This window comes from Bufo gargarizans, chromosome 1, assembly GCF_014858855.1.
Source record: "Bufo gargarizans isolate SCDJY-AF-19 chromosome 1, ASM1485885v1, whole genome shotgun sequence".
NCBI classification, from domain to species: domain Eukaryota; kingdom Metazoa; phylum Chordata; class Amphibia; order Anura; family Bufonidae; genus Bufo; species Bufo gargarizans.
The window spans coordinates 746,950,562-746,973,795 of NC_058080.1; the positions used below are offsets into that span (position 1 = coordinate 746,950,562).

The 23,234-nt window shown below is 44.3% G+C and overlaps 1 protein-coding gene across 1 annotated transcript in view; it reads left to right on the forward strand.

Annotated features, from left to right (window-relative positions):
- LOC122930550 (zinc finger protein 585A-like) overlaps window positions 1-23,234 on the forward strand; it is a 140,955-nt gene that overhangs the window by 14,536 nt on the left and 103,185 nt on the right. The window contains exons 3-4 of the mRNA XM_044284033.1: window positions 21,595-21,846; window positions 22,015-22,546. Coding sequence (XP_044139968.1) covers window positions 21,595-21,846; window positions 22,015-22,546 — 784 coding nt within the window. The remainder of the gene's footprint in view (window positions 1-21,594; window positions 21,847-22,014; window positions 22,547-23,234) is intronic.

Below are 23,234 nucleotides of genomic sequence, written 5' to 3' on the forward strand. Positions count from 1 at the left end.
GATGCATACCACTGAGGAAGGGGCAATACGTTGGACCCCGAAACACGTCTGGTGCTACACCCCCCATCTTGATACTGAAAGATTCAAGTACTGGAAATCGACCCTTTAACAGACTACATTTGGACGCCTCTTTCGACGAAATATCTCTGTTACAACACCACTGCGGAACTTTCACTAAAAGATCGAGATCTGGTCTTGGCAGTGACATCTAAACAAATCACAGAGTCGTCGAAGAAAAGCCTCTTGATATACCGTGCCGTACAACCATAGGCACATTCGAGGAGAGGTAACGATTAGGGATGAGCGAACTCGAACTGTATAGTTCGGGTTCGTACCGAATTTTGGGGTGTCCGTGACACGGACCCGAACCCGGACATTTTCGTAAAAGTCCGGGTTCGGGTTCGGTGTTCGTCGCTTTCTTGGCGCTTTTGTGACGCTTTCTTGGCGCTTTTTGAAAGGCTGCAAAGCAGCCAATCAACAAGCGTCATACTACTTGCCCCAAGAGGCCATCACAGCCATGCCTACTATTGGCATGGCTGTGATTGGCCAGAGCACCATGTGACCCAGCCTCTATTTAAGCTGGAGTCACATAGCGCCGCCCGTCACTCTGCTCTGATTAGCGTAGGGAGAGGTTGCGGCTGCGACAGTAGGGCGAGATTAGGCAGATTAACTCCTCCAAAGGACTTGATTAACTGATCGATCTGCAGCTGTGGATCATTGAGCTGCTGATCCTCAATTGCTCACTGTTTTTAGGCTGCACAGACCGTTTGTCAGTCTCATTTTTCTGGGGTGATCGGCGGCCATTTTGTGTCTTGTGGTGCGCCAGCACAAGCTGCGACCAAGTGCATTTAACCCTCAATGGTGTGGTTGTTTTTTGGCTAAAGCCTACATCAGGGTGAAGCTGTCACACCAAGTGCATTTAACCAGCAATAGTCTGTTCATTTTTTGGCCATATACAAAATCAGGGGCAAGCTGCGCCTGTCACCAAGTGCATTTAACCCTCAATGGTGTGGTTGTTTTTGGCTAAAGCCTACATCAGGGTGAAGCTGTGACACCAAGTGCATTTAACCAGCAATAGTCTGTTCATTTTTTGGCCATATACAAAATCAGGGGCAAGCTGCGCCTGTCACCAAGTGCATTTAACCCTCAATGGTGTGGTTGTTTTTTGGCTAAAGCCTACATCAGGGTGAAGCTGTCACACCAAGTGCATTTAACCAGCAATAGTCTGTTCATTTTTTGGCCATATACAAAATCAGGGGCAAGCTGCGCCTGTCACCAAGTGCATTTAACCCTCAATGGTGTGGTTGTTTTTTGGCTAAAGCCTACATCAGGGTGAAGCTGTCACACCAAGTGCATTTAACCAGCAATAGTCTGTTTATTTTTTGGCCATATCCCAGTCTAATTCTGTCACTAAATCCATACCGGTCACCCAGCGCCTAAATACTAGGCCTCAAATTTATATCCAGCTAAATCTGTCCCTAGTGCTGTAGCTGGGCGAGTTATTTAGTGTCCGTTCAAGCACATTTCTTGTTCTGGGTTGAAATACAATTCCCAATTTAGCAATTTCATAATTTAGTGGTTCCTGCTATATCAGAGCTATTTGAAATCTATCCCAAAAAGGGTATATAATATTGAAGGTGCACATTGGGTCATTCAGAATAACTTCACACACACCCGCTACTGTGTATTTCCAAGTCTAATTCTGTCACTAAACCCATACCTGTCACCCAGCGCCTAAATACTAGGCCTCAAATTTAAATCCCTCTAAATCTCTCGTTACCGCTGTACTGTTGTTGCTGGGCAAGATATTTAGTGTCCGTCAAAGCACATTTTTTGTTCTGGGTTGAAGTACAATTCCCAATTTAGCAATTTCATAATTTAGTGGTTCCTGCTATATCAGAGCTATTTGGAATCTATCCCTAAAAGGGTATATAATATTGAAGGTGCACATTGGGTCATTCAGAATAACTTCACACACACCCGCTACTGTGTATTTCCAAGTCTAATTCTGTCACTAAACCCATACCTGTCACCCAGCGCCTAAATACTAGGCCTCAAATTTAAATCCCTCTAAATCTCTCGTTACCCACCGCTGTACTGTTGTTGCTGGGCAAGATATTTAGTGTCCGTCAAAGCACATTTTTGTTCTGGGTTGAAGTACAATTCCCAATTTAGCAATTTCATAATTTAGTGGTTTCTGCTATATCAGAGCTATTTGAAATCTATCCCTAAAAGGGTATATAATATTGAAGGTGCACATTGGGTCATTCAGAATAACTTCACACACACGCTTCTGTGCATTTCCAAGTCTAATTCTGTCACTAAATCCATACCGGTGACCCAGCGCCTAAATACTAGGCCTCAAATTTAAATCCCTCTAAATCTCTCGTTACCCACCGCTGTACTGTTGTTGCTGGGCAAGATATTTAGTGTCCGTCAAAGCACATTTTTTGTTCTGGGTTGAAGTACAATTCCCAATTTAGCAATTTCATAATTTAGTGGTTTCTGCTATATCAGAGCTATTTGAAATCTATCCCTAAAAGGGTATATAATATTGAAGGTGCACATAGGGTCATTCAGAATAACTTCACACACACGCTTCTGTGCATTTCCAAGTCTAATTCTGTCACTAAATCCATACCGGTGACCCAGCGCCTAAATACTAGGCCTCAAATTTAAATCCCTCTAAATCTCTCGTTACCCACCGCTGTACTGTTGTTGCTGGGCAAGATATTTAGTGTCCGTCAAAGCACATTTTTTGTTCTGGGTTGAAGTACAATTCCCAATTTAGCAATTTCATAATTTAGTGGTTTCTGCTATATCAGAGCTATTTGAAATCTATCCCTAAAAGGGTATATAATATTGAAGGTGCACATAGGGTCATTCAGAATAACTTCACACACACGCTTCTGTGCATTTCCAAGTCTAATTCTGTCACTAAATCCATACCGGTGACCCAGCGCCTAAATACTAGGCCTCAAATTTAACCCTTTCATGACCAAGGGTCATTGATGCCCCAGTGTCCAGGTCAAAATTTTCAAATCTGACATGCGTCACTTTATGTGGTAATAGCTTTGGAACACTTTTACTTATCCACGCCATTCTGAGATTGTTTTCTCGTGACACATTGTACTTCATGATAGTCATATATTTGAGTCAATATATTTCACCTTTATTTATGAAAAAATCCCAAATTTACCAAAAATTAGGAAAAATTCTCAATTTTCCAAATTTCTATTTCTCTGCGTCTAAAACAGAAAGTGATACCTAATAAAATATTTATTACTTAACATTCCCCATATGTCTACTTTATGTTGGCATCATTTTGGAAATGTCATTTTATTTTTTTAGGGCGTTAGAAGACTTAGAAGTTTAGAAGCAATTCTTACAATTTTTAAGAAAATTTCCAAAACCCACTTTTTAAGGACCAGTTCAGGTCTGAAGTCACTTTGTGGGGCTTACATAGTGGAAACCCCCATAAATGACCCCATTGTAGAAACTACACCCCTCAAGTTACTCAAAACTGATTTTACAAACTTTGTTAACCCTTTAGGCGTTCCACAAGAATTAAGGGAAAATGGAGATGAAATTTAAAAATTTCACTTTTTTGGCAGATTTTCCATTTTATATATTTTTTTTCTTTAACACATTGAGGGTTAACAGCCAAACAAAACTCAATATTTATTACCCTGATTCCGCGGTTTACAGAAACACCCCACATGTGGTCGTAAACTGCTGTACGGGCACACGGCAGGGCGAAGAAGGAAAGGAATGCCATACGGTTTTTGGAAGGCAGATTGTGCTGGATTGGTTTTCTGAACGCCATATGTTTTTTATTTTTCTGCCGATCGTCTTGTGCAGGGGCTCGTTTTTTGCAGAAAGTGTTGAGGTTTTTATTGGTACCATTTTTGGGTACATAGGATTTTTTGATCATTCATTATTACACTTTATAGGGCAAGGTGACCCAAAAATTGGCTGTTTTGGAACAGTTTTCATTTATTTATTTTTACAGAGTTCATCTGAGGAGTTAGGTCATGTGATAGTTTTATAGAGAAGATCGTTACGGACGTGGCAATACCTAATATGTATACTTTCTTATTTATTTAAGTTTTACACAATAATAGTATTTCTGAAACCAAAAAAATTATGTTTTAGTGTCTCTATAGTCTGAGAGCCATAGCTTTTTTATTTTTTGGGCGATTGTCTTAAATAGGGTATCATTTTTTGCGGGACGAAGTGACGGTTTGATTGGTACTATTTTGGGGGTCATAAGCCTTTTTGATCGCTTGCTGTTGCACTTTTTGTGATGTAAGGTGACAAAAATAGCTTTTTTGGCACTGTTTTTTTTATTTTATTTTATGGTGTTTATCGGACGGGGTCCATCACGTGATATATTTATAGAGACGGTCGTTACGGACGCGGTGACACCTAATATGTGTATTTTATTTTATTTTTTCATTTTTTTATAGGAAAAGGCAGTCTTTTTTTTATTTACATTTTATTTATTTATTGATTTATTTTTACTTTTATTATTTTCACTTTTTTTTTTATCAGTTCCCTCTTGGATCTTGAAGATCCAGTGGGGCTGATAGTTGTACTATACTTTGCAATGCTCTTGCATTGCAAAGTATAATACTTCCAGACTGCCTGTAGGTGGCAGCACTGGACGCCTTTGCCATGGCAACCGGACGCTTTTGCAAAGCGTCCGGTTGCCATGGCAACCATCGGGGCGCTGCGATCACAGCGCTGCAGCCCCGATGGTGGAGAGAGGGAGCCCCCTCCCTCTGTTAACCCGATGGATGCCGCAACCGCAGCATCTATCGGGTTACAGGAGAGTGTCAGCATAGAGCTGACACTCTGCTGATGGCGGCGGCTCAGGAACGGAGCCGCCACCATCACACACACAGAATGGGGAATCGGGGGGTAGGGACAATATTGAGGGAGGCTGGGGCAGGAGGGGCGGCCAGAAAATTAATGCAGGGGGCGGGGAGGGGGCGGACCGCATGCCAATCAGGGCAGGAGGAAGGACATGAGCGCCGGCTGGGAACAGATCAGCGAGGCACAGATCGGGGTCGGGGGGGACCACAGAGGGGCACCAAAGGGTTGGAGGATCGGGGGGCATGAGGAACACTATCGGCTTTCAGGCTCTGATCTGCAGAGCGCAGATCAGAGCCTGAAACCGGCATTTTTTCACTGCCGCGATCCGATTGGTTAGTCTGCACAGACTAACCAATCGGATCGATTGCCGGCAAGGGGCCACTCCGATTGGTCCCTTGCCGGCATTACTGCACTGTATGCTGTCCGTGACAGCATACAGGGCAGGGGCAGAAGCTTTAATCGAAGCGTTTTGCAGCGCTTGGATTAAAGAGCTGCCAGAACGTTTATATACGTGGTAGCTGCACGGGGTATGTGCAGCTATCACGTATATATACAGATTGCGGTCGTGAAAGGGTTAAATCCCTCTAAATCTCTCGTTACCGCTGTCCTGTTGTAGCTGGGAAAGTTATTTAGTGCCCGTCAAAGCACATTTTTTGTTCTGGGTTGAAGTACAATTCCCAATTTAGCAATTTCATAATTTAGTGGTTCCTGCTATATCAGAGCTATTTGAAATCTATCCCAAAAAGGGTATATAATATTGAAGGTGCACATTGGGTCATTCAGAATAACTTCACACACACCCGCTACTGTGCATTTCCAAGTCTAATTCTGTCACTAAATCCATACCGGTGACCCAGCGCCTAAATACTAGGCCTCAAATTTAAATCCCTCTAAATCTCTCGTTACCCACCGCTGTACTGTTGTTGCTGGGCAAGATATTTAGTGTCCGTCAAAGCACATTTTTTGTTCTGGGTTGAAGTACAATTCCCAATTTAGCAATTTCATAATTTAGTGGTTTCTGCTATATCAGAGCTATTTGAAATCTATCCCTAAAAGGGTATATAATATTGAAGGTGCACATAGGGTCATTCAGAATAACTTCACACACACGCTTCTGTGCATTTCCAAGTCTAATTCTGTCACTAAATCCATACCGGTGACCCAGCGCCTAAATACTAGGCCTCAAATTTAAATCCCTCTAAATCTCTCGTTACCGCTGTCCTGTTGTAGCTGGGAAAGTTATTTAGTGCCCGTCAAAGCACATTTTTTGTTCTGGGTTGAAGTACAATTCCCAATTTAGCAATTTCATAATTTAGTGGTTCCTGCTATATCAGAGCTATTTGAAATCTATCCCAAAAAGGGTATATAATATTCAAGGTGCACATTGGGTCATTCAGAATAACTTCACACACACGCTTCTGTGCATTTCCAAGTCTAATTCTGTCACTAAATCCATACCGGTCACCCAGCGCCTAAATACTAGGCCTCAAATTTATATCCCGCTGAATTTGAATACAATACATTGGGCCAAATAATATATTTGTTGTTGTGGTGAACCATAACAATGAGAAAAACATCTAGTAAGGGACGCGGACGTGGACATGGTCGTGGTGGTGTTAGTGGACCCTCTGGTGCTGGGAGAGGACGTGGCCGTTCTGCCACATCCACACGTCCTAGTGTACCAACTACCTCAGGTCCCAGTAGCCGCCAGAATTTACAGCGATATATGGTGGGGCCCAATGCCGTTCTAAGGATGGTAAGGCCTGAGCAGGTACAGGCATTAGTCAATTGGGTGGCCGACAGTGGATCCAGCACGTTCACATTATCTCCCACCCAGTCTTCTGCAGAAAGCGCACAGATGGCGCCTGAAAACCAACCCCATCAGTCTGTCACATCACCCCCATGCATACCAGGGAAACTGTCTCAGCCTCAAGTTATGCAGCAGTCTCTTATGCTGTTTGAAGACTCCGCTGGCAGGGTTTCCCAAGGGCATCCACCTAGCCCTTCCCCAGCGGTGAAAGACATAGAATGCACTGACGCACAACCACTTATGTTTCCTGATGATGAGGACATGGGAATACCACCTCAGCATGTCTCTGATGATGACGAAACACAGGTGCCAACTGCTGCGTCTTTCTGCAGTGTGCAGACTGAACAGGAGGTCAGGGATCAAGACTGGGTGGAAGACGATGCAGGGGACGATGAGGTCCTAGACCCCACATGGAATGAAGGTCGTGCCACTGACTTTCACAGTTCGGAGGAAGAGGCAGTGGTGAGACCGAGCCAACAGCGTAGCAAAAGAGGGAGCAGTGGGCAAAAGCAGAACACCCGCCGCCAAGAGACTCCGCCTGCTACTGACCGCCGCCATCTGGGACCGAGCACCCCAAAGGCAGCTTCAAGGAGTTCCCTGGCATGGCACTTCTTCAAACAATGTGCTGACAACAAGACCCGAGTGGTTTGCACGCTGTGCCATCAGAGCCTGAAGCGAGGCATTAACGTTCTGAACCTGAGCACAACCTGCATGACCAGGCACCTGCATGCAAAGCATGAACTGCAGTGGAGTAAACACCTTAAAACCAAGGAAGTCACTCAGGCTCCCCCTGCTACCTCTTCTGCTGCTGCCGCCTCGGCCTATTCTGCTGCTGCCGCCTCGGCCTCTTCCTCCGCCTCTGGAGGAACGTTGGCACCTGCCGCCCAGCAAACAGGGGATGTACCACCAACACCACCACCACCACCTCCGTCACCAAGCGTCTCAACCATGTCACACGCCAGCGTTCAGCTCTCCATCTCACAAACATTTGATAGAAAGCGTAAATTCCCACCTAGCCACCCTCGATCCCTGGCCCTGAATGCCAGCATTTCTAAACTACTGGCCTATGAAATGCTGTCATTTAGGCTGGTGGACACAGACAGCTTCAAACAGCTCATGTCGCTTGCTGTCCCACAGTATGTTGTTCCCAGCCGGCACTACTTCTCCAAGAGAGCCGTGCCTTCCCTGCACAACCAAGTATCCGATAAAATCAAGTGTGCACTGCGCAACGCCATCTGTAGCAAGGTCCACCTAACCACAGATACGTGGACCAGTAAGCACGGCCAGGGACGCTATATCTCCCTAACTGCACACTGGGTAAATGTAGTGGCAGCTGGGCCCCAGGCGGAGAGCTGTTTGGCGCACGTCCTTCCGCCGCCAAGGATCGCAGGGCAACATTCTTTGCCTCCTGTTGCCACCTCCTCCTTCTCGGCTTCCTCCTCCTCTTCTTCCACCTGCTCATCCAGTCAGCCACACACCTTCACCACCAACTTCAGCACAGCCCGGGGTAAACGTCAGCAGGCCATTCTGAAACTCATATGTTTGGGGGACAGGCCCCACACCGCACAGGAGTTGTGGCGGGGTATTGAACAACAGACCGACGAGTGGTTGCTGCCGGTGAGCCTCAAGCCCGGCCTGGTGGTGTGTGATAATGGGCGAAATCTCGTTGCAGCTCTGGGACTAGCCAATTTGACGCACATCCCTTGCTTGGCGCATGTGCTGAATTTGGTGGTGCAGAAGTTCATTCACAACTACCCCGACATGTCAGAGCTGCTGCATAAAGTGCGGGCCGTCTGTTCGCGCTTCCGGCGTTCACATCCTGCCGCTGCTCGCCTGTCTGCGCTACAGCGTAACTTCGGCCTTCCCGCTCACCGCCTCATATGCGACGTGCCCACCAGGTGGAACTCCACCTTGCACATGCTGGACAGACTGTGCGAGCAGCAGCAGGCCATAGTGGAGTTTCAGCTGCAGCACGCACGGGTCAGTCGCACTACAGAACAGCACCACTTCACCACCAATGACTGGGCCTCCATGCGAGACCTGTGTGCCCTGTTGCGCTGTTTCGAGTACTCCACCAACATGGCCAGTGGCGATGACACCGTTATCAGCGTTACAATACCACTTCTATGTCTCCTTGAGAAAACACTTAGGGCGATGATGGAACAGGAGGTGGCCCAGGAGGAGGAGGAGGAGGATGAGGAAGAGGGGTCATTTTTAGCACTTTCAGGCCAGTCTCTTCGAAGTGACTCAGAGGGAGGTTTTTTGCAACAGCAGAGGCCAGGTACAAATGTGGCCAGCCAGGGCCCACTACTGGAGGACGAGGAGGACGAGGATGAGGAGGAGGTGGAGGAGGATGAGGATGAAGCATGGTCACAGCGGGGTGGCACCCAACGCAGCTCGGGTCCATCACTGGTGCGTGGCTGGGGGGAAAGGCAGGACGATGACGATACGCCTCCCACAGAGGACAGCTTGTCCTTACCCCTGGGCAGCCTGGCACACATGAGCGACTACATGCTGCAGTGCCTGCGCAACGACAGCAGAGTTGCCCACATTTTAACCTGTGCGGACTACTGGGTTGCCACCCTGCTGGATCCACGCTACAAAGACAATGTGCCCACCTTACTTCCTGCACTGGAGCGTGATAGGAAGATGCGCGAGTACAAGCGCACGTTGGTAGACGCGCTACTGAGAGCATTCCCAAATGTCACAGGGGAACAAGTGGAAGCCCAAGGCCAAGGCAGAGGAGGAGCAAGAGGTCGCCAAGGCAGCTGTGTCACGGCCAGCTCCTCTGAGGGCAGGGTTAGCATGGCAGAGATGTGGAAAACTTTTGTCAACACGCCACAGCTAACTGCACCACCACCTGATACGCAACGTGTTAGCAGGAGGCAACATTTCACTAACATGGTGGAACAGTACGTGTGCACACCCCTCCACGTACTGACTGATGGTTCGGCCCCATTCAACTTCTGGGTCTCTAAATTGTCCACGTGGCCAGAGCTAGCCTTTTATGCCTTGGAGGTGCTGGCCTGCCCGGCAGCCAGCGTTTTGTCTGAACGTGTATTCAGCACGGCAGGGGGCGTCATTACAGACAAACGCAGCCGCCTGTCTACAGCCAATGTGGACAAGCTGACGTTCATAAAAATGAACCAGGCATGGATCCCACAGGACCTGTCCGTCCCTTGTCCAGATTAGACATTAACTACCTCCCCATAACCATATATTATTGGACTCCAGGGCACTTCCTCATTCAATCCTATTTTTATTTTCATTTTACCATTATATTGCGATGCTACCCAAAGTTGAATGAACCTCTCCTCTGCCTGTGTGCTAGGCCTAAATATATGCCAATGGACTGTTGCAGTGGTGGCTGACATGAAGCCTGATTCTCTGCTATGACATGCAGACTAATTCTCTGCTGACATGAAGCCAGATTGTCTGTTACGGGACCTCTCTCCTCTGCCTGGGTGCTGGGCCTAAATTTATGACAATGGACTGTTGCAGTGGTGGCTGACGTGAAGCCTGATTCTCTGCTATGACATGCAGACTGATTCTCTGCTGACATGAAGCCAGATCCTCTGTTACGGGACCTCTCTCCTCTGCCTGGGTGCTGGGCCTAAATTTATGACAATGGACTGTTGCAGTGGTGGCTGACGTGAAGCCTGATTCTCTGCTATGACATGCAGACTGATTCTCTGCTGACATGAAGCCAGATCCTCTGTTACGGGACCTCTCTCCTCTGCCTGGGTGCTGGGCCTAAATTTATGACAATGGACTGTTGCAGTGGTGGCTGACGTGAAGCCTGATTCTCTGCTATGACATGCAGACTGATTCTCTGCTGACATGAAGCCAGATCGTCTGTTACGGGACCTCTCTCCTCTGCCTGGGTGCTGGGCCTAAATTTATGACAATGGACTGTTGCAGTGGTGGCTGACGTGAAGCCTGATTCTCTGCTATGACATGCAGACTGATTCTCTGCTGACATGAAGCCAGATCCTCTTTTACGGGACCTCTCTCCTCTGCCTGGGTGCTGGGCCTAAATTTATGACAATGGACTGTTGCAGTGGTGGCTGACGTGAAGCCTCATTCTCTGCTATGACATGCAGACTGATTCTCTGCTGACATGAAGCCAGATCCTCTGTTACGGGACCTCTCTCCTCTGCCTGGGTGCTGGGCCTGAATATATGCCAATGGACTGTTGCAGTGGTGGGTGACGTGAAGCCTCATTCTCTGCTATGACATGCAGACTAATTCTCTGCTGACATGAAGCCAGATTGTCTGTTACGGGACCTCTCTCCTCTGCCTGTGTGTGTGCTGGGCCTAAATATATGCCAATGGACTGTTGCAGTGGTGGCTGACGTGAAGCCTCATTCTCTGCTATGACATGCAGACTGATTCTCTGCTGACATGAAGCCAGATCCTCTGTTACGGGACCTCTCTCCTCTGCCTGGGTGCTGGGCCTAAATTTATGACAATGGACTGTTGCAGTGGTGGCTGACGTGAAGCCTGATTCTCTGCTATGACATGCAGACTGATTCTCTGCTGTCATGAAGCCAGATTGTCTGTTACGGGACCTTTCTCCTCTACCTGGGTTCTGGGCCTAAATTTATGAAAATTGACTCTTACAGTGGTGGGTGACGTGAAGCCTGATTCTCTGCTATGATATGAAGACTGATTCTCTGCTGACATGAAGCCAGATTGTCTGTTACGGGACCTTTCTCCTCTGCCTGGGTTCTGGGCCTAAATTTATGAAAATTGACTCTTACAGTGGTGGGTGACGTGAAGCCTGATTCTCTGCTATGATATGAAGACTGATTCTCTGCTGACATGAAGCCAGATTGTCTGTTACGGGACCTTTCTCCTCTGCCTGGGTTCTGGGCCTAAATTTATGAAAATTGACTCTTACAGTGGTGGGTGACGTGAAGCCTGATTCTCTGCTATGATATGAAGACTGATTCTCTGCTGACATGAAGCCAGATTGTCTGTTACGGGACCTTTCTCCTCTGCCTGGGTTCTGGGCCTAAATTTATGAAAATTGACTCTTACAGTGGTGGGTGACGTGAAGCCTGATTCTCTGCTATGATATGAAGACTGATTCTCTGCTGACATGAAGCCAGATTGTCTGTTACGGGACCTTTCTCCTCTGCCTGGGTTCTGGGCCTAAATTTATGAAAATTGACTCTTACAGTGGTGGGTGACGTGAAGCCTGATTCTCTGCTATGATATGAAGACTGATTCTCTGCTGACATGAAGCCAGATTGTCTGTTACGGGACCTTTCTCCTCTGCCTGGGTTCTGGGCCTAAATTTATGAAAATTGACTCTTACAGTGGTGGGTGACGTGAAGCCTGATTCTCTGCTATGATATGAAGACTGATTCTCTGCTGACATGAAGCCAGATTCTCTGTTACGGGACCTCTCTCCTCTGCCTGGGTGCTGGGCCTAAATTTATGACAATGGACTGTTGCAGTGGTGGCTGACGTGAAGCCTGATTCTCTGCTATGACATGCAGACTGATTCTCTGCTGACATGAAGCCAGATTCTCTGTTACGGGACCTCTCTCCTCTGCCTGTGTGTGTGCTGGGCCTAAATATATGCCAATGGACTGTTGCAGTGGTGGCTGACGTGAAGCCTCATTCTCTGCTATGACATGCAGACTAATTCTCTGCTGACATGAAGACAGATTCTCTGTTACGGGACCTCTCTCCTCTGCCTGGGTGCCGGGGCCTAAATATCTGAGAATGGACTGTTCCAGTGGTGGGTGACGGGAAGCCAGATTCTCTGCTATGGAACCTCTCTCCAATTGATTTTGGTTAATTTTTATTTATTTAATTTTTATTTTAATTCATTTCCCTATCCACATTTGTTTGCAGGGGATTTACCTACATGTTGCTGCCTTTTGCAGCCCTCTAGCTCTTTCCTGGGCTGTTTTACAGCCTTTTTAGTGCCGAAAAGTTTGGGTCCCCATTGACTTCAATGGGGTTCGGGTTCGGGACGAAGTTCGGATCGGGTTCGGATCCCGAACCCGAACATTTCCGGGATGTTCGGCCGAACTTCTCGAACCCGAACATCCAGGTGTTCGCTCAACTCTAGTAACGATCTAAAGTCTGAAAATTTACAGTCGATTATAAGGTAACCTTTACTTGCAAGTAACTTTGTAGCGGGACGCCGCTACCTACTTCGTTTTCGGCGGGACGCTGCTGAGAGTGGGATATATAGAATTTGATCTCAACATATCGATACCCAGGTGCATTACTATTGACTATGATCGGTAGAAAGATCGAATAATTCATTGACTGTGGTTTTTGAGATCATCGATTTAATCATTTTACAATACATTGCCTTGATTTTACCATTTGTGCTAATCGATTATTCTGTGTCATCGAATACTATTTTATCTATATTATCAAATATTATCGATTATTCAATCAAATTTTAAACATCGATTTGGCTGATCAATATCTATTTTACTATTAATAAAGCCTTTAACTGTTTCAACCACATGGTCACGATTTCTTGAGTGTCCTGTTATTCTTTTTAGTATATAAAATGAGAATGCTCGGACTGGGAGAAAACGTCTGTATGTGGGTAAGTAACTGGCTCAGTGATAGAAAACAGAGGGTGGTTATTAATGGTACACACTCAGATTGGGTCACTGTCACTAGTGGGGTACCTCAGGGGTCAGTACTGGAGGGGTCACTGTCACTAGTGGGGTACCTCAGGGGTCAGTACTGGAGGGGTCACTGTCACTAGTGGGGTACCTCAGGGGTCAGTATTAGGCCCTATTCTCTTCAATATATTTATTAATGATCTTGTAGAAGGCTTGCATAGTAAAATATCAATTTTTGCAGATGACACTAAACTGTGTAAAGTAATTAACACTGAAGAGGACAGTATACTGTATATATATACTACAGAGGACAGTATACTGTATATATACAGTATACTACAGAGGACAGTATACTACTACAGAGGGATCTGGATAGATCGGAGGCTTGGGCAGATAAGTGGCAGATGAGGTTTAACACTGACAAATGTAAAGTTATGCACATGGGAAGGAATAATGCAAGTCACCCGTACATACTAAATGGTAAAACACTCGGTAACACTGACATGGAAAAGGATCTAGTAATTTTAATAAACGGCAAACAAAGCTGCAAAAAACAGTGTCAGGCAGCTGCTGCCAAGGCCAATAAGATAATGGGTTGCATCAAAAGGGGCATAGATGCCCGTGATGAGAACATAGTCCTAGCACTTTACATATCACTAGTCAGACCACACATGGAGGACTGTATACAGTTCTGGGCTCCTGTGAACAAGGCAGACATAGCAGAGCTAGAGAGGGTCCAGAGTAGTGATGAGCGGGAGGTGCCATATTCGATTTTGCGATATTTAGCGAATATTCGATTGAATATTCGTCTTATATTTGTCGAAATCGAATATTCGTCATTATTCTATTTATCGGAAATAATATACGATTTAATTATTCGCGTATTGTGATTTTTCTTTTGACAGTATAAGGCAACGTTTCTATGACTATGGCTAGGCTAATATGTGTATTTCACGAATATTCTATATATAGCTATAACTTCGTCTTTTAGAATATTACGAATATTCTAAAAGACGAAGTTAGAGCAATATTACAAATATTCTAAAAGACGAAGTTAGAGCAATATTACGAATATTCGTAAAATACACATATAGACTGTAATTTAGCTAATATAGTGCTATAATCTTTTTTTTTTTTTGCCTCTTCTGAACTTCAGTTTTGGAAAATATGTACACTATTAAAAAAATTACTATAGCACTATATTAGCTAAATTGCAGTCTATATGTGTATTTTACGAATATTCGCTACATTGCTATAACTTCGTTTTTTAGAATATTTGTAATATTTTAAAAGACGAAGTTATAGCAATAGAGCGAATAAATTCGCTATTTAGAATATTTATCTTTTTTTTTTTCCAATGTGTACTGTTATTCCACTTTGGCATACTGCTCCCTGACAAGCGTCCCCGTAACCATGGGAACGCCTGTGGCATAGAATATACCATCGGATCTGAGTTTTCACAATCTCAGGGAAAACTCACATCCAATGGTATTTTCTAACCCACAGGCGTTCCCATGGTGACGGGGACGCTTGTCGGGGAGGAGTATGCGAACAACTGTACAGATAGGAAAAAAATAAAGCCAAAATTCTAAATAACGAATATATTCACTATATTGCTATGTATTCGTTTTTTAGAATATTGGTCATTTTATTTTCCATATGAAAACATGATTCCTTCCTGCTTAAGTTGCTTGTGGGCCAATGGCTTATTGACCCACAAGAAAGAAGCAGGGAGGAATCATGTTTTCAGATGTTAAAAAATGACGAATATTCGATATAACGAATACATAGCACTATATTCGTAATATTCGCGAATTTACGAAGTTGCGATATTCACGATTAATATTCGCTATTCGAATATTCGAGCTCAACACTAGTCCAGAGGAGGGCAACTAAAGTGATAGAAGAAAGGTTGGCGGGTGCCGCGCTAATTTATAGAGCAGTATAAGGGATCTGGAACCAAAAATACAATGTGCCAAGTTCGTATTCTACACAGGTGAAAATCACAAATCCATAAAACAATGGTACACAGGCGGATCTCACAAGTCTATAAATAACCTGCGAAGATTGTCAGCAACCTTTTGCTCAGCTGCGCATATGTAAAGACGGCTGCCTCACGTCTAATAATCCACATGCGATAAAACTGATGTCCGCCTCCAATATGTGATGAAATCTCCCTTTGTGGCAACAGTCGCACGGAACACCTGATCCGAAACAGTCCAGGTTACATTAATAAAAGACAGAAAAAGATTGCGCAATACCCTCGGGATTTAGAAGTAAGAAAATTTTAATCTACTTACAAAAAAGCAGTTTTTCACATGCGTGTAAAATGCCCGACCCGGGTTTCGCACTTAGCTTCGTCAGGGGCTGCGGTGCAAATGCCGCCAAAGGTCAACACATATATGGCAATCCTTAACCCTGGAACAAGTACGGACTTCCGTTTTTCCGGCAATGTATTTAAACATTTTTAAAAAAATAAATACTAAAATTGCCAAATTAAGTTCTAAAGACTTATACATTAGCAAAGGTATAAAATAACAATGAAATACGAACAATGTAAAATAGTATTAAACAAAGTCAAAAACTTGCTTACAAAGTAAAACATATAAAATTAGTATGATAATAATATTTTCGGATCAAACCATACAGACAGATTTTATATCCCATTCGATATTATGTCCATTTGGCTGCAATGTATTCATATCATAAATCCATTGCGCCTCCCTTTTATTAATCTGTGTGGCGGGATTACCTCCACGCCAGTGACGTTTCACCAATTCTACACCACAAAATTTAAGACCCATAGGATCTTTCTGATGGAACTTTTTATAGTGTGCAGAGACACTATGAGTCTCGAGTCCTTTTTTAATATTTTTAATATGTTCAGCAACTCGAACTTTTAATTTTCTCAGTGTTCTTCCAATATACTGGAGACCACACGGGCACTCCAGCACATAAATAACTCCCATTGATTCACATGAGATGTTTCCACTGATTTTTTTAGAGATAGATTTGGAGGTAGACACAATATCGTCTTTTCTAATAATTTTTTTATCCTCTCTTGAGCGGTTTCTGCAGCATGGACAGAAGCCGCACCAAGTGAAGCCATTACGCAATTTCGGTGTGCCAGAAGACTCTCTCACATAGCTGTGCACAATGCGGTTTCTGACACTAAAGTAATAACTGGAATGGGGCAACTACAGTACCCTGAAAGATTATCAAACTTAGGATTATTCACTTTAGAAAAAAGACGACTGAGGGGAGATCTAATTACTATGTATAAATATATCAGGGGTCAGTACAGAGATCACTCCCATCATCTATTTATCCCCAGGACTGTGACGAGGGGACATCCTCTGCGTCTGGAGGAAAGAAGGTTTGTACACAAACATAGAAGAGGATTCTTTACTGTAAGAGCAGTGAGACTATGGACTCTTTACTGTAAGAGCGGCGAGACTATGGACTCTTTACTGTAAGAGCAGTGAGAGTATGGACTCTATACTGTAAGAGCAGTGAGACTATGGACTCTTTACTGTAAGAGCAGTGAGACTATGGACTCTGTACTGTAAGAGCAGTGAGACTATGGACTCTTTACTGTAAGAGCAGTGAGACTGTGGACTCTTTACTGTAAGAGCAGTGAGACTATGGACTCTGTACTGTAAGAGCAGTGAGACTATGGACTCTTTACTGTAAGAGCAGTGAGACTATGGACTCTGTACTGTAAGAGCAGTGAGACTATGGACTCTATACTGTAAGAGCAGTGAGACTATGGACTCTTTACTGTAAGAGCAGTGAGACTATGGACTCTGTACTGTAAGAGCAGTGAGACTATGGACTCTATACTGTAAGAGCAGTGAGACTATGGACTCTGTACTGTAAGAGCAGTGAGACTATGGACTCTTTACGGTAAGAGCAGTGAGACTATGGACTCTTTACTGTAAGAGCGGCGAGACTATGGACTCTTTACTGTAAGAGCAGTGAGACTATGGACTCTATACTGTAAGAGCAGTGAGACTATGGACTCTTTACTGTAAGAGCAGTGAGACTATGGGCTCTCTGCCTGAGGAGGTGGTGATGGTGAGTACAATAAAGGAGTTCAGGAGGGGCCTGGATGTATTTCTGGAGTGTAATAATATTACAGGCTATAGCTACTAGAGAGGGGTCGCTGATCCAGGGAGTTATTCTGATGCCTGATTGGAGTCGGGAAGGAATTTTTTATTCCCCTAAAGTGAGGAAAATTGGCTTCTACCTCACAGGTTTTTTTTGCCTTCCTCTGGATCAACTTGCAGGATGACAGGGCGAACTGGATGGACAAATGTCTTTTTTCGACCTTGTGTACTATGTTACTATGCTACTCAAAATAACATAAAAATACGTAAAAATTAAAAATAATAATCTTGATCTAGGAGGTGGAGGTCCATATGGAGTAGGAGGTTGAGGAGTCGGTGGACGTAGCGGTGTAGGTGGAAGCGGCGGTGGAGGAGAAGGAGGTAGCCTACACTGGTTTTAATTTTAATTTTTTGTTTAAATTAGGGGAAAACCCCAAAACATTGGGAAATAAAAAAATACAACAATGAGAAACTGCACTGGAGTATAACAATGGTTGGGTGAGGCCGGTATACATGTCTATTCTGCACAAGGTACGGACAGTCCTGAGGGATCCATGGCTGGTTTATTTTAATGAACATGAGCTTGTCCACATTGGCTGTGATGACGTCCCCCCTGCCGTGCTAAACACACGTTCAGATAATACACTGGCTGCAGGACAGGCCAGCACCTCCAAGGCGTAAAGGGCAAGCTCAGGCCATGTGCCCAATTTGGAGACCCAGAAGTTTAAGGGGGCAGACCCGTCATTCAGTACATGTAGGCGTGTGCACACATACTGCCTCCTGCTAAGACGTTCCATATCAGCTGGTGGTGCTGGTTGTTGTGGCGTGCTGACAAAGCTTTTCCACATGTCGGCCATGCTAACACCTAACACTGCCTTCTGAGGTGCTGGCGGAGCCCCAGCTGCGTCAAAGTAGTGACATCACAATAGGGAAGTCTGGTTGCAGCCCCTTCCTTCACTAGCAGACTGCCCTAAACCCCTGAAGACGCCAAGGAGTTGGTGAAACATGTCGGGGGGCGAGTGTGCACATAAGATCTGACTGCACTGTACCAAGTGTATAATCTAGAGGAGTCTGAGCCATAAGCGATACCGCTATATACCGCTATATACCGCGGCACAGCCTCCTTGCTAATATTGCACTGTGAATCAAACCGGGCTAGCATTTTCTAAACGGCAAACAGCAGTCATTTCGTTGGCACAGCTGAGAATTTTAAAAGATACTTGAGTTACAGAGAAATAATTTTAAGATAGGAATTTTTTTTTGCGTAAATGATAGCACATGTAACTAAGAGCACCAGCCTCTTATATCACAAGGTAAGAGCCGTCATGTGCAGTGTATACACGTGTGTGCAGTGACATGTAATGGAGGAGCACCAGCCTCTTATATCACAAGGTAAGAGCCGTCATGTGCAGTGTATACACGTGTGTGCAGTGACATGTAATGGAGGAGCACCGGCCTCTTATATCACAAGGTAAGACCCGTCATGTGCAGTGTATACACGTGTGTGCAGTGACATGTAATGGAGGAGCACCAGCCTCTTATATCACAAGGTAAGAGCCGTCATGTGCAGTGTATACACGTGTGTGCAGTGACATGTAATGGAGGAGCACCGGCCTCTTATATCACAAGGTAAGAGCCGTCATGTGCAGTGTATACACGTGTGTGCAGTGACCTGTAATGGAGGAGCACCAGCCTCTTATATCACAGGGTAAGAGCCGTCATGTGCAGTGTATACACGAGTGTGCAGTGACATGTAATGGAGGAGCACCAGCCTCTTATATCACAGGGTAAGAGCCGTCATGTGCAGTGTATACACGTGTGTGCAGTGACCTGTAATGGAGGAGCACCAGCCTCTTATATCACAGGGTAAGAGCCGTCATGTGCAGTGTATACACGTGTGTGCAGTGACATGTAATGGAGGAGCACCAGCCTCTTATATCACAAGGTTAGACCTGTCATGTGCAGTGTATACACGTGTGTGCAGTGACATGTAATGGAGGAGCACCAGCCTCTTATATCACAGGGTAAGAGCCGTCATGTGCCGTGTATACACGTGTGTGCAGTGACATGTAACTAAGAGCACCAGCCTCTTATATCACAAGGTAAGAGCCGTCATGTGCAGTGTATACACGTGTGTGCAGTGACATGTAATGGAGGAGCACCAGCCTCTTATATCACAGGGTAAGAGCCGTCATGTGCAGTGTATACACGTGTGTGCAGTGACATGTAATGGAGGAGCACCAGCCTCTTATATCACAGGGTTAGAGCCGTCATGTGCAGTGTATACACGTGTGTGCAGTGACATGTAATGGAGGAGCACCAGCCTCTTATATCACAGGGTTAGAGCCGTCATGTGCAGTGTATACACGTGTGTGCAGTGACATGTAATGGAGGAGCACCAGCCTCTTATATCACAGGGTTAGAGCCGTCATGTGCAGTGTATACACGTGTGTGCAGTGACATGTAATGGAGGAGCACCAGCCTCTTATATCACAGGGTAAGAGCCGTCATGTGCAGTGTATACACGTGTGTGCAGTGACATGTAATGGAGGAGCACCAGCCTCTTATAGCTTACAAACGGAAAGTCGAAACGCCAGTGTGAAAGTAGCCTAAGTAGTTTCTGTCTCAATAAAATGTGAAACAATTTGTATTCAAATTCTTGTCTGGTATCGGCTTTAAATGGCTAAATGTGACCATGTTGTCCATCACTTAGGTCTCTTTCACACGAGCGAGTTTTCCACGTGCGTGCAATGCGTGACGTGAACGCATTGCACCCGCACTGAATCCTGACCCATTCATTTCAATGGGTCTGTGTACATGAGCGTTGTTTTTCACGCATCAGTTCTGCGTTGCGTGAAAATCGCAGCATGTTCTATATTCTGCGTTTTTCACGCAGCCCTGGCCCCATAGAAGTGAATGGGGCTGCGTGAAAAATGCATTGCATCCACAAGCAAGTGCGGGTGCGATGCGTTTTTCACTGATGGTTGCTAAGAGATGTTGTTTGTAAACATTCCGTTTTTTATCACGCGCGTGAAAAACGCATCAAAAGGCATTGCACCCGCGCGGAAAAGACTGAACAACTAAACGCAACCGCAGACAAAACTGACTAAACTTGCTTGCAAAATAGTGTGAGTTTCACTGAACGCATCCAGAGCCGATCCGCAATGCCCGTGTGAACCCAGCCTTAAGCGATTATCTGCTCATCCCCTTCAGACTGAACGTGTGACTTCTAGCAGTAACTGCATGTCCCAGAATGTTCCAGCTGCATTAGAGCGTGTTCACACAGGGCACATTTATTGTAGACATTTCCATGTATTGGGTTGTTTCTGCAGCAGGTGCATGGATTATTACAAGCCACATTCAGGGCAGCGGGACAGTCACAGAAATGTCTGCAGCTGATCTGCTCTGTGTGAACTTGCTGGTAGATAACCAGTGACTGATCTGTGCTGCTCTTATAATCTGTCCAAAAAGGGGGGATTTTAAGGTTCCACATATAGAAACAACAGGCAGGTTCTGCAGGGGCGGGGCTTACAATGCTCCATTGATTCCAGACATGGTCAGGCTTTTCACATTTTTTAGTTTTGTTAAGTCATTATTTACTGTATGTAATAAAAGTCATGACCTGGTGTAAACCAGAATCGTGGACTTTGTCAGGAAGTTATAGAAGCTTTGTAAGGCTGGGATCACAAGTGCAGTGTTTTTGGCCAAAGTCAGGAATGGATTCCAAATGAATGAACACTTCTCCTTCCTGCTGGATCAACGTCCAGCCTAATTGGAATGTTATAAGTTTGTCTACTTTGTAGTTTGCCCAAAAAAAAAAACTTAAATTTTTTTTTCTTTTTTACCTGAACAGAAAATCCCAGTAAGAAATGTGAAAATGTCATGTTACCACTAGATGAAGATATCCTGCAGCGCTCTTCAGGGGAAAACCTCATTACCCTTAATGTACATCCAGGACTTCACAGTACAGATCTGTCATATAATCCTCCTAATTATGAGGAACCTTCTCCGGACCAATCACAGATTGTTACCGCAAGTACAAGTCAAAAAAGGATTAAAAGTTTTCATTGTGGTAAAGAATCCACAAACAGCTCGGGACTTTCTACACACCGAAGACGTCACAAAGGAGAGAAAATGTATTCATGTTCAGCATGTGGAAAATGTTTTACAAAGAAATCCAATTTTGTTTTACATGAGAGAAGTCACACTGGGGAAAAGCCATATTCATGTTCAGAATGTGGGAAATGTTTTACACAGAAATCACATCTTGTTATACATGAGAGAAGACACACAGGAGAGAAGCCATATTCATGTTCAGAATGTGGGAAATATTTTACACGGAAATCATATCTTGTTATACATGAGAGAAGACACACAGGAGTGAAGCCGTATTCATGTTCAGAATGTGGGAAATGTTTTACATATAAATCAGGGCTTGTTACACATAAGAGAAATCACACAGGAGAGAAGCCATATTCATGTTTAGAATCTGGGAAATGTTTTACACAGAAATCAGATCTTGTTATACATAAAAAATGTCACAAAGGAGAGAAGCCATATTCATGTTCAAAATGTGAGAAATGTTTTACACGGAGAATAGCTCTTGTTATACATGAGAGATTTCACACAGGAGAGAAACCATATTCATGTTCAGAATGTGGGAAATGTTTTACACAGAAATCAGGTCTTGTAATACATGAAAAATGTCACACAGGAGAGAAGCCATATTTATGTTCAGAATGTGGGAAATGTTTTACACGGAAATCATATCTTGTTATACATGAGAGATGTCACATAGGAGAGAAACCATATTCATGTTCAGAATGTGGGAAATGTTTTACACAGAAATCCAATTTTGTTTACCATGAGAGAATTCACACTGGGGAAAAGCTGTATTCATGTTCAGAATGTGGGAAATGTTTTACACAGAAATCAGATCTAGTCTATCATGAGAGAATTCACACAGGGGAAAAGCCGTTTTCATGTTCAGAATGTGGGAAATGTTTTACACAGAAATCAGATCTTGTTAAACATGAAAGACGTCACACAGGAGAGAAGCCATATTCATGTTCAGAATGTGAGAAACGTTTTTCAGATAAATCAAGTCTTCTAAAACATAAGAGGAATCACACAGGAGAGAAGCTGCATTCAGATTGAGAAAAATGTTTTTGCTTCTAAAGCCATAATTAGGGTCATTAGTGAAGTCACACAAGAGAGAAGCCAGATGGCCACAATATAAGGAAACAATATATCACTGGGTCATATACATTGTTTTCTTTTCAGGTTGTATATTTGGATATAAAAGCTTAATAGATGTCACATAACGGCTTCTGTAAAACATCTGATAATATGTCTTCCTAAACGGGATTTATGTTCATGACTTATATTTTAAACCTTCCAGTTTTTTTTTAAATTTTTATTCTTTATTGTTTTCTAAGCCAAATATATACATTTTTTATTACATACAGTTTAAAAATAACGAATAATTATGCACAAATTAATATTATTGACCCTATTTACCCACTCCCCCCTTGATTCACTGCTGCGGGGTCCGGCTGTACCCTTATTGCCACTTGGTATAAATTTTCAATGCTATATATGACCAAAATCTTTGGAACAAAAAACCTACTCTTTCCAACATTACTCTGATTTTCTTGCTATTCTTCTATAGGCATTGATGGTGTCTATCCGAGCCCTCCACTCGGGGAAGCTAGGGCTATTTTTGGTACCCCAATATTTAACAATCAAGGCATTTGCGGCCATGAAACCCTCCAAACACACTCGTATCTGGTAGGGCGCTAGATTAGTGGGAGAAAAGAGACCTACTATTGC